This window comes from Pteropus alecto, unplaced genomic scaffold, assembly GCF_000325575.1.
Source record: "Pteropus alecto unplaced genomic scaffold, ASM32557v1 scaffold87, whole genome shotgun sequence".
NCBI lineage: Eukaryota > Metazoa > Chordata > Mammalia > Chiroptera > Pteropodidae > Pteropus > Pteropus alecto.
This window is the reverse complement of record NW_006443225.1, coordinates 2,763,070-2,776,351: the sequence shown is the minus strand read 5'-3', so window position 1 is coordinate 2,776,351 and position 13,282 is coordinate 2,763,070. Positions and strand designations below refer to the sequence as shown.

At 36.2% G+C, this 13,282-nt stretch overlaps 1 protein-coding gene across 1 annotated transcript in view; it reads right to left on the bottom strand.

Annotated features, from left to right (window-relative positions):
- XKR4 (XK related 4) overlaps nucleotides 1–13,282 on the bottom strand; it is a 386,852-nt gene that overhangs the window by 131,135 nt on the left and 242,435 nt on the right. Inside the window, exon 3 of the mRNA XM_025041199.1 lies at nucleotides 6,681–6,880. Within this exon, the coding sequence (XP_024896967.1) occupies nucleotides 6,681–6,880 (200 nt within the window). The remainder of the gene's footprint in view (nucleotides 1–6,680; nucleotides 6,881–13,282) is intronic.

The window sequence follows — 13,282 nt, the reverse complement described above, 5'->3', positions numbered from 1 at the left end:
GAAAGAGAGAGAAAGAAGGAATAACGAGTGGAAAAGTACTAAGATTTGTGCTTGATTATTGGAGATAATTAAGTAGAACCTAAAAATAGTCAGGCCCTTATTTCATATTATGTTCGAAATGATTCAAATTCAAAACTATTCACAGCTGTGCTGAGAGCTGATCTACCATACAGAGTTGATTTCAAGCACTTGAATCAATGATAAGCAAATGAAGCCTCTCTCTGTTCTTCTAAGTATAACTTGGGGTGATACCACAACTCAGAGGCTATTGAATATGAAATAAAGAGATCAATAATATCATTACCCCACGACACTTCATTGCTTATTCTGCCAATAGTTTTTAATAGAGTGGAGCAATGTGGCCAACACACCATGTCAATTTTGTAAGTCTCTCCTTACAAAGTTATTAATGGTGATGAGTTTTTAAAACTCAACTCCATTTATGTGTTGATTAAACAGACTTGTGGTTTACTATTTTATTGATTTATTAATTGATAATCCCAAGTACGGAAAAATGTAAAAACACAGGCCGAAAAGTAAGAAATACAGAAAAATAGGCTGTGCTTCTTTAAAAGTGTATATGCAAATATTTACCCTATATTAGAGAGATCTTTCAAGTGTGAGGAATAAATCCAATTATGTGCTATAAATAATACCAACAATCCCATTGCTTTGAGGAAACTATTATCACTACCATGCTGAACAGACCTAACAAATGGCCTCCTCTTTCTGGCTTGGTTCATATTGCTCTTTTCCTTATACTACATGACAAAATGTTAGGATGACCCAGCTCAAAGGCTACCCTTTTTATGAAAACTTCCTTGATTCTTCCAACATTCCCTGACATCCTACTCCTTCGAAATCCATGGCATTTCTACTTCCTCTCTTCCTCTGTATTATTTTCCATAAGAGATCATTTTGTGTCACCAAAGGAACTTAACATGGCTGGCTACCAATAGGACAAAGCAATTGACATAACATTTTTTTTTTCGGTCTTTCTTTTCCATTAGATTGAATTCTTTGAGAGCAGGGGATATGCCATTTGATCTTGTATTAATCACCTTAGCATAGGGCTTTGTCGTATCACTGGCATTCATCCATCTTTGCATTCAATAAATATCCATTGATTGCCTACTATGTGCCAAGTATGGTGGTTCCATGCTGCTAGGAAAGAATGTGTAATAGCTTTTGAGTGCTAGCATCATCGCTAGCATCACCCTCGTTTGCTTAGCCTCTACTGAATTTGTCAGCACCTGGGAGGGAGGACGAGTTCTTTCTTTCATCTCCTGCAGGGATTTGCACTAAATGTTATCACATAAATTTAATATATTTATTAAGCCAAAAGAAATCACAACTAATCAATGCAGAGGCTGATGTTTCATAATTTTTGAATAGTTTATTTTAGCCCTTTGCAAGTTTTCTATGGTCAGATTTTTGTCAAGAGTTTTGAGGAGCTTAATTTTGCTTTCCTTACGTTTTGGTTCAAATCATAAGTCTCTGGTGAAGCTGTTCTTAGATTTTGTTTCATCAGTAGTGAACTGCTGCTGCTTAATAGAATAGATATAATAAAGTTTGTAAAGGTGGTTACAAGGGAAGTAAAAATTAGGGCGCTTCTTGAAATTAAGCCCTTTATATACTTATGTGTACTTTTAAGAGTTTTTTTTTCTCAAATCTCAAGAGATTTGCCCTGATCTCAGTCCTTGCCACATTTATTGCCCTGACTTGACTTCCTGTGCATTGGGACCAGAAACATGGGACATTGCAGAATTCTTCTACTTTAAAATTGCCAATTTGACATTATGTATTAAAAGTCAAATTTATCTTTGAAAAATGGTATTTATCTTTGAAAAATGATCAATGCTATCTACAAAGATTTAGTTCATAATGTGTTTATTATATGATTACTTATTTTGGAAAACATCGATGATGACTTATGATTAAAAAAACAGGACTTAATGGAAAAGGATAATTTATGTTAGTATATTATGCAGTCTTTAGAAATGATATAGAATTATATATATTGTCATAGATGTATGTTCATGTCATGTTTTCAAAAAAGGGTACAATATAGTATTGCTATTTTAATTCTATTTTAACATAATATATATTTAAACATGAAAAATGTTTTAAAAGTAAGCAATAAAATATAATCCCTAACTATTTCTCAGTGGCAATATTTTTATTATTTCTGTGTGGCAGGAAAGTAATTTTTATTTTCTCCTTTGTGCACATTTGTGTTTTCTATTTTATCTTCAATAGCAAGTGTAATAGAGAATAAAAAGTTAATATTAAAAAATTCCAAATATGTGGAAGTGTGAAAAATACGATATTTTTGGGAGTGCTTTTACCGTATCTGTCTTATAATGAGTAGCCTTCTCAGTGAGGTGATGGACCCTGCTGTTGAATGTGGGGCGTGAAGGGGGAATTGATCAGAGACTCAAGTGTCAGGTAGAGTGATGGGCTAGATGCCATTTAAGGTCCTTTCCAACACAGAGGCTGTAATTCATTCAGAACTGCCACATAATGAACTGTTCAAGCAGAGGTTGTGCGGCTCCTTTGTGGGGGAGGGTGAGCCAGATACACCCTAATGGCTTCTCTCATTTTATATTATTGCACCTAGGAAATAGAACAGCTCATTCTGGAATACACACAGATAAATTAGGTGTTTCTAAATATGTTTTGTCACATTGTTTATAATGTCACATAAACTTTTAATAAAAAGTGAACATTTTTTAGGACAAATTTTGCAAAGCTTCACACACCATCATGCACACAATAGACAGTCAATAAATGTGTTAATTAACTAACGAAAATAGCAACTGTAAGGCAGACAGATCTAAAGGGATGTGGAACTGCGTCCCGCTCACAGACTGGCACTCTCGCCTGCGATTCTCCTTCCCTTAAGAAATCGGAGGTGGAGCCAGGCTCATGTGGAGATGAGGCATTTTGCCAGAAGAGGAAGGACTTGGGCCTGAAGGTGTCTGGGTCTCTCCTCTAATCCAAGCCACATGGAAAGGTAGCTGGGCTTGGCTCTACCTGCTTTACTATGAAGTTGAGCAACTCAAAATACAGTGATTTAGGTCTTGAAAGTCTAATCAGAATATGACAGATGAGATGGTTTTCACACTTGGAGGAGTCCTTGTTACCCTAGTTAGCTGGGGACAGTGTTTGCTATATGTATGAGGACAACCCCCTAACTTCTGACCTCCCCAGTAGTCTCATGAGGTGTGAGACAAGAAAAAAATAATTAGCAACTTCTTTCAGCTCTTTCATTTCTTTTATAAAGTATTTATGGTAAATTGTTGGCAAAAGGGGCAATGCATGGGGTTTTTACAGGATGAAGAAATCAGAATAGAAGCAGGTGTAGGTGTTTTTGCTGCTCAGCAAAGCCTTCCTGGGCACATGACCTGTGGGAAGGCATTTTTTTCATAATTCACTCAGCACATGACAGCCAAATACACTTATAGAGTGTTGAATGAGGTTTTCCAATAACGATAAGTAAAGGTGGAGATTGGAAATGAACTAAAGCCATTAGAAAAAGTGAAAATGTTTGGATTGGTAGATTGACGCCCACTCTCTATCAGGAGAAGTTTTGATTTTTGTTTGTTTGTTTGTTTGTTTTACCTGCATGGTCTCTCTAGAAGGAAGCATTTCTCCATGAAGACTCCCTTGAATGGGCTGCACACATAGCCATTTGAGCCAGGTGGCTGCTGCATGCAGCCTGGCGACGGTTCACACACTCACTGTGAAGGTTACAGGGTGTGCTGGGCTGTGGTCCTGGGGAAGGATTTTCACAGCTAACGGTGTTTTTTTGGTTTGTTTGTTTTTCAAGGCTATGTCAACTTCTTTAAGGAGAATATAATTTTTAAGCATCAGATTTTAAATGTCTTATTTCTTGTCTGATTTTCTTACTAGTTTTCAAAAAGTGTCCTCCAGGGAGTAGTAGATGGTTGAAGATGGTTAAATAATTTTAGACATAGTCATACATGGAAATAACTTGCAGACTTAGGACCACTCTCTACTTGCTAAATAAAAATATCTTAAAGATTTAAATTCAGAGCTGTTTGCAAATATTTCACAGGTTTCATGCCATTGATTATTTGCATTCATTACAGAAAGTTGTGTTTTTACATATAAAACCCAAGAATCTTTTGTCATAAACACATATGAAAATATATGTCAGACTAGGTTCTACCACATTTATTTTTCTTATCTTAGAGGAGAAAAGCTCTGTTCTTGGAATTCACATCAATTTAATTTATAAGCTGATGCCTTTGTCAGTGGGATCAACTATCAAGAGGAGGGTTGAATTTAGAAGCCTTTCTGAAGATGGGTTTCTTTTCAAATTGCAAAAGGATTTAGAAAGAAAGCGTTGCCTGAGCCAGTTTTCATTTGCTGGGAGGTTGTGTGGTTGTTGTTTACTGGCAGGTATTTCTTCTCTTTGGTTTCTAACACAACTTTCTGTCCACCTTCCTTGTTATTAAATGGCAGCAATAAGATTAGCCCAGCTGGCTCACTCCTCATCTCGTGCTGCATGACTTGCATTGATCCTAGTTGATCTTTATACCAACCCGTCTGACCACAATGGGAGTGACACAGAATGTGTTTTCTCTACGGCTTTCTGGTTCTGACAGCAAGGCTTGCCTTGGCCAAGGATAGGATCTGGCTACCCAAGTCTGTAGCAAACCTGATGTAAATGTGAGGGTCATAGATATTTGGAGACACCGGTGTCAGGGAACAGCCACAACTCTAAGAAACATAAATTGTGATTCCCATGTTTAGGATGAGTAATCTAAAAAAGACTAAAGCTTGTCTTTTTTTTTTCCTATAAAACTTTACTTAAAACTCTCAAACTGAAAAAGTGATCTCATGTTCTTATACTTTCTCTCACGTTTCCTCCTCTATCTCCATCATCCTTAGGGTAAAACCTTACTATGGTTTTCTAAATCTTTTAGAAAACTAAAGGAGATGCTCAGTAATCTTGTGCCAGAGGAAGGTGGCTTGCAACTCTCCACATTTTTGCTGGGATTTTCCTTTTCTAAAGAGTTTTCCTTGTGTAACTGTTCTGGAAATGAGTACTAGAGTCTTTGACAGAGATTTTGTTTGATGTTGCCTTTCGACTTGTATGCTCATTTACAGACCATTTCCTAATGCATATGTCTGCTCTATAAGTTTCCTGGGCAGACATTGAGGTAAGGACGAAATAGAGCTGTCAAGGAATTTGGAGATCATCTAGTTTGGTTTGTGGCCTTTACATTTGACAAAGATTAAGTGACTTGCACAAGGTCTCACAGCAAAAAAGTGAGATAATCAAAGCCAGTATTTCCCTATGTAACTTTTCCCACTAAACATAGTCGCCCGCAGCTAATTTATATGCCTTGCCTTCTTCAAGCTCTTCTCTTCTGTTTCTGTTCAAATGCCCCACTTCGGCTTTCTTCGACTCTGCTCCTCTAACATTTGAAAATCACACCCCATGGATCTCTTTGACCCTTTGCTCAAATTTCTTGGACCAAAGCTATTTTAGCTTGAAGCCAGGGTTGGGCCAGGAATTCATAAATAAATGGGTCACTGGCTACCAGAGCATCCACCATCAATCTTATAATATTTCTCCCTCCCCAGCATCCAGTTAAAGCACTCAGCCTAAGCTAATGTGTTCCTTCGAATAAAAATTATAGAGACATTATAAGGATTCCCCAGACCAACAAGATCAAGTCTCAAGTTAGAACATGGCTCAGAACATAACAGCAATGTGTGTACACACAGAGGAAGTCACAGCAAGGCTCTGCTGAGATTGAAACAAAATGAACACATTATAATACACTGACTGTTTAATGACATCTGTTTAGTTACAGGATTGTCAAATTACCAGGAAATTCTTTATTTAGAAAATGGCTACCTGTTTATCATCCATCTACCCATTTATTCACCTATCTATTCACTGGTCTGTTTAATCTTCTTCTTGCTTCTAGAAAAGGTTTGAGAGCAGACCCTAAGGAAACATCAGGGAAGATCTATTAAAAATGGAATGGTCTTACTGACGAGATTATCAAACAAGATAGCAATACATAGAAATATTAATCTGATAATAATATTTGTTTTATAAATCTCAGTAGTATATAAACAATATATTGTTAAATATTAAAATTGTTTTCATGCGACCTTCTTTTTTTAAATATTAAGATAATCCCTACTATTTTCTTTTAATCTCTCTCTCTCTCTCTCTGTTTCTTAATGTCAAAAGGAAATGGTAGAAATTACCCTACTATTCATGTGTGTGTGTGTGTGTGTGTGTGTGTGTGTGTGTGTGTGTGTGTGTGTATGAGAGAGAGAACATGCTATAGCTTTTTTTTTTCAAATTTTTGGAAATTAGCATACCAACTAGAAAGCCTCAATTGACTCTATTCTCATATTGACCAAGTATAAAATCATAAACACTTTTTCCTACCCAGAAGGCTGCTTGAGAACAAAAAAGAATTGTCTTTTTATAAATTAGTCCTGACAAGCGATGGTAAAGAAGAAAATATGCATCATTCACAAATTCATGTGCCAAAAATAGCTGACATGTAACAGAGAACCCCATGGCCTGTGTCAGCAAAGGGTATTAGAACAGTTCCTTGGATGTGACAAAAGTAGCCAGTCAGTCTTTCCCCAAATTCAGAAACCAAATTGCAAGCCCTTACCTTGGAGGGCCTGTAAGCTATGAGTCTGTACGATAATGCAGAGCTGCAGGACCAGCTGTGGAGCACTTTCCAGAAAGGTGGCTAGCAAATGCAGCATACTCACATCTGCATACTCATACACCATTTTCCAATAAAACCTCCATCTGTCATTCTCCCCACTCTGTCGGCTTCGAATACCTAAGTATATTGTGTGGAAATATCTAGAAAGAAAACATGGAGAATAAAAAAGAGATGAGTGATAATTTGTAATTCAAACACCAGGGCTGTTTTTCTTTTCTGCAAGCTACCATATGCAAGCGCACACAAGAAACAATTACCCTAGTGGCTTATAATTTAAGGCCCAAAGTTAACTGTTTAAGAGTTTCCCCATTCTTAAATGTTCACTTTGAGAAGTCACCGCAATTTCGGTCCTCATTAATGACAGTCATTGAATTCTAATATAAAGGGTTGAGGTGAAATGTGTTGGAGACTCAGGTGTAGAAGGGATTTGCTACTTTGAAAATCTACACACATACTTGTCAGTTTTTCTATGTGCTTAGCAGTATTCAGGAGATGGGTTTCTCCTAGGTCATGATGCAAGTATAAGGTACTAGAATGTATTGTTTGTAAACCTTCCTGATGTATTTAAAGAAACTGATTGGAAATTTCAAATACATGCAAAAGGAGAAAAAAATAGTGTATTAAATCCATTATACCTTTCCCCCAGATTATCAATACACTGACAATCTTTTTTCATTTCTATCTCACTTATTCCCTGACACTAGATTATTTTAAAACAAATCCGAGGCTTCATATCATTCATCTGTAAATATTTTATTAAAATAATTTACAAACACAAGTACGATATCATTATTACACTTATAAATAAGGATAGTTTATTAATATTATCAAATACTCGGTGTTCATATTTTCCTTTATCATATTTTTTTATAGTTGGTTTAAAATATGATCCAAACAAGGCCTATATGTGGTAATTATTTGATATGTATCTTAAGTCTTTTTTACACCATGAATTCCTCATCCATTTCTTTTCTATTTCTTGCATATTTTTCATTGTCTTGATTTTAATGATTTTACTCATGTGGTGTGGTCAATATATTTGTTCTTTGTGTTTTCTTCAATTGTGTCGTTTGTGTTAAAATTGCGATCAGATTCGCATTTGATCATTTTTAGCAAGTGATGTTGAGTATTTTCCTGAGGAGGCACTAATGTTCTATGATGTCATCATTCACTGATGATCATTTCCTAGATTCACTCATTCTTTAGGGGTTGAAAAATACTGATATTCCGAATCTGTCATCCTTTATTATTTTATTGACTAGATTACTTCTGCAGCCCTTATGTCAATATATGTACAATATGTTTAGTTGTCGGAAACTTGTTCTCCTTTTAAAAAGTTGCATAGGGACACTGTTCTCAGAGTTCTTGCATATTTAGTATGTGGTTATTAATCTTGCCTTAGGTGAGGATAAAGTTCCTTTTGTTATGCAGTCTCACAATATCCAATGACGATCAGTGCCCATTTCAAAAATTTGTAAAAGAACTGCACCTACCCAATACAGAAACTCTCAAATGCCATCAGGGAGGATAGTAGGGATATATAGCAAGACATGCAAGAGCAGAAAAGCCTTCGCGCTGGAAAGTTCACACTGGAGAGTTCAGTTGGATGGCTGTAAAATCCATGCGCATGCCATGCAAGATTCAAAATCTGCAATTTATTTATTGGAACATATTAAATCTGTTACTTCATTGCTTACTAGCATAAAGTGTCCTCATGAAAATGTCTGATAAAAATCTGATATTCTTCCTCTTTTTTGCTTGAATATCCAAAAAATATCTTGTTTATTTTTAAAGACCTATAGTTCTTTAGAATGTTATCTTGATATTGGCTGTTCTGCATCCAATTTCTCAGGAATATGGTATGCTTCTTCATTACGTCATTTCAAGTTTTCTCAAACTACGGTATTTAGTATTTTTTTTCTAGTCCATTGCTTTGATTTCCTTACTCTTTACAAAAATAAATAGGGATCTCCTATTTATATATGTCATGTCTTCTTTATTTTCCATCTCTATCAGCTTCTCTGAATACTTTAATCTCAAATTAATTTTGATATAAAAATTTTTCTTCTTTTTTATCTTCTATTCACCTTCTAACTATGGTGTTTGAATAGTGTCACACCCTTCTAGTTGAGTTTTCATTTCTGAGCTAATTTTTAAAAAAAATTAGAATTCTATATTGTTATATCATATTGCTAAATATTACATGTTCTACTCGTTCTTTTCTGATTTTTCTAATTCTAATTTATATTTTTATTTTACAGCTTTTCTAATTCTCTTAATTTCTTTTACCTCATTTTGAAATGTTTGCTTATGTTTTTTATGTTATCTACATATGTTTTTCTGGCATGCTTTCATTGTCTGTAGTAACATCACTATTTTTCTTATTCTCTTTTCTCTATTAATAATTATGATATTTATCTTGTTACTAAGTTTTAAAAATTATTAATTTAGTTTTAATGTACTTTTAGGAGGCATAAGTGGGTTAAGATAGGTTTACCGGTGTCATAGTTCCAGAGTTCATTCCTCTGTTGTTCTAATAAAATGATTAAAAACAATATCACTTATTAACTGTGAGATCAGATTCCTCTGTTTCCCTTCTCATTCCCTTTAATTTGGACCTCCTCTTTCATCACTTGTGGTTGTCCCTGACCTGCTCAGTTTGAAATCTGTTCTCAGCAGATTTTCCTCAGTGTGGATTCTTGCGGAAGGCTCTTCAGTTTGTTAGCAATGAGACCACTCGATAGCATCAGCTCTTATTGTGTTACAGTGCTCTTGAATTCCCTGTTGCATTGGATCATTGAGAATACACTTCTAGTCATTCTTGCTCCTCTAAGATTGGACCACTGCACTTTCCAGTAAGTACCTGTTGGGAATTTTGAGATTTTCCTGTTCTCAAGGCTTTCCTTCTGCCTCTTCTTGAATGGTTGCTAATGTCACATGACCCTTATAAGCTGTCACTAAATTGTCCCTAGGTAATTATGGGAGTATTTCGGCTCTGAGTTTTGTTACAGGTGTTGTCCATGATGCTTCAGTTTTGCTTTGACTATTTTAATAGAATAATTTTGGTAGATTCAAAAACTATGAGATCACTGCCACTATATTTATAGAACAGTAACATTTTAAAACACCAATCAGTTTTAATCATTCCTTTGAGTCTTTGATTACTCTTTATCAACTATATGATGAAGTGTGCTATATAGTGCAGTTTTCAGGGACTTTCATGAACAGATCACTGGGTTCTCTCATCACTCCACAGCTGCAGCTTGTGATTAGCTTAGTGTAAACTGCTGGTATATCCTTTTTTATACTTCTGTCTTTTTTCACAAACTCATTTTTTTTCTTGGAACAGCCTTTTTTGTTTCTTTAACTGGCAAATGTGTTTTTGAACTGATGGTGTCTATTCAGTCATCACCAATAATCACCCACTCTTCCATGCAGTTACCTCTCTACATGTTTGTTTTAGTTTCGTAGGGGTACGATAGCAAAGCACCACAAACTGGTAGCTTAAACAACAGAAATTTATGGTCTCCCAGTTCTGGAAGCTAGATGTCTGAGATCAAGGTTTTGGCAGCGTTGGTTCCTTCTAAAGGCTGTGAAGGAGACTCTATTATATGCCTCTCTCCTAGCTTCTGGTGGTTTGCTGTCAATCTTTGGTATTCCTTGGATTATGAATGCACCACCCAATCTCTGCTTTTATCTTCACACGGTGTGTGTGTCAGTTTGTGTTCAAATTTTTCCTTTTTATGAACACATAGTCATATTGGATTAGGACCTACTGTAATGATCTTGTTAGGTAGATGGGCAATGGGAGCAAAGGCCCAGTTCTGTAACCATAGAAGTCTCCTTTGAAGACTTTCATTAAGGACCTCCCAGGAATACCAACGCCTTTAGGGTTATAAATTAACCCAAATCCTAGGGTACAAAGGCCATAAAATCTGCTGGCTTAACCAGCCACAAACGCTTGCGCAGAAAGTACTACCCTACCCTACTCTGACCATCATAACCTCAGCCTCATTATACCATCATTATAATATCATGCCTATGCCCGGAAGTTTATAATTCTAGTTATAACAGACTGAATTCTGGGTAATTGCATGCACAGTATGCAAGGAGTTATATAACAGCCAAATGACACACAAAATGACCTCACATACCAATCACCCAGGAACACCTTTATAACCACCTATCACAGCCCTAATATAATACAGACCTTCCCACTTCTGTGCTGTTACAGCTCTCTCTGCTGAAAACCTGCTCCTCCCTTGGAGCATACTCCGTCTTTTATCTTTTATCTTTTCACCTTCCAAGTTCCACAGGGCTGCAGCCTTCCTTAGCGTGGCCTGTCTCCTTCTAAAATGTACTTTTAATAAATCTTCTTCTAAATCTCACTGACATGTAATTCATTATGACATTGGTGGGGAAGAACTGAGGACCTGCCCCCGCTTCACACCCATGCTGCTGTGGCGACACTGGATTTCGCATCACCCCAGCAGTAACAATCTCATCTTAACTTGGTCATCTGCAAAGATCTTAATCTGTTTCCAAGTAAGGTCACATTCACAGTCTCAGGGCATTAGGACTTCAACATCTTTTAAGGGGACACAATTCAACCAATAATATTCTTTTATCACTGTTTGATTTTGTTCACTCTATGACTTCTCCTCCCCTGCTTGGTGATTTCCAAATCTGAATCTCTCACTCCAACCCTTACCTGAGATCCTAACCTGTATGTCCATCTGCTTACCATATGTCCATATGCTTTCTAGACTTCCCACAGGTATATGAAAACAAACATATTCAAAACATCTTATTAGCTTCTAAATTTGTCCCATCTCCTATACTGGTAATCCACACCACCATTCATTCAGTCATTTAAGCAAGGGGCCTAGGGGAGGGCTAGGCTCTTATCCCTCTCCATTTCATAAAAGACTGTGTTCCGAAACTTTTATTTCCTTGATTTTTTTTTTTCTCTTCTCTTTTCTAAAGTCTGATTCTCTGGGTTTCTGTTTTGATTCTGTAACCTACTGGAGTATGACCTTAGGCTTAACATTTCTCCGCCTTAGTACTTCCTACTTTACAGGGGGAGAATAGCAGTATTGATTGCGTAGGTCCATCTAAGAATCGAATAAAATAAAATTAAAGGATTTAGCATGGAACCTAATAGTAGGCATTCAATAAATGTTAGTTCCTACTATTAATCAACTTTGAACTATCTAATGGGCTTTTCCTATTACTTCTAGATGCATAAATGGAATCCATTCTCTCTCATCTTAAAAACCTCGGTGATTCCCCAATGCCTAGAAGATGTGCATAAACTCAAACAATGTAAACATAGATCTTTAAAGCCTTTAATTTACCCTTTCTAGCCTAACCTTTGACCTCTACCGTTTCCATGTCTTATGTCCTCACCATATTAAAACACTTGCTTCTCTTTGGCTATGAATTCACATCTCATATCTTAGTTTCTATGGTTCTCTTGCAATCTCCACACCCTTGACCATCCTGGAATTTCCACTATTTTATGACTCACTTATTACCTTTTCCTCACCTTCCTTTCCCATCTAGGTAGAATTAGCCATTTCATCATTTGTGTACAAACTATCTTTATTCAGACTTTGACCAGGGAAAAATAACATTATTTTTGTGTTTATTCATTTATGTGTTCATTTTACATCCCAAAGTATAAACTCTTGGCAAGAAAAGAATGTCATTTGTCTTTGTACCCCAAGTCTAGCTTCGTTTCTGATTATTAATAGGCATTCAATTAACTTATGTTATTTTATTCATTTAGTGAGTATACTGAGCACATGTGATATTTGCAATTTTGTATTGTTTTCTAAAGGAAAGGAGAAGTCACTGGAGAGTTTTGAGCAGAAGAATAAGAAATCTGACTTGCATTTTAACAAAATTAGTTATTGAATGAAAAACAGAGGGCAGTAGGGCAAGGGAGAAGTAGGGACATTGTCTAGAAGACTTGCAATAATCTGGGTGAGAGACAATGGTGGCTTTAAGCTGCCAGTAGTATTGGTGGTGAGAAGGCATCAGATTTGGATATATTGTGAAAAGAATGCTGATAGCCTTTGCATGTTGAACAAATTAATGAATTAATGCTTTACTTTCTTGTGATTATCACAGAAGTTTTAAATCCAGGACCTCCATGGCATTACAAAGACTAGAGCTCTCACAAATGCCTCCCTGAGCTATTTTATTCCTAGTTTTCACCTGTGGAGAGATTATGCATTTCCTCAACTCTGCAGCCACAAGCGAAAAAGCTACAAACTGTTCTCTCAGGTCTGTGGCCAATAGGGACTTGAATGCTTCTGATGCAATGAAACGTTTGTTTTTGTAGCTCCTGGAGCTCACAGTTAACTTGATACTAGTGATAAGTTTCTTGCCAAGGAATAAAATATCTGGCCTCATAGAGTTTCACATATTAAGGCACAAAATCAAATCTTCCGATAATGCACATACAGAATTCAAACATCTGTGAACCATGGATGGCAAGAAAAGCTATTTTCAAGTCCTGAATGAGGAGTTTTATT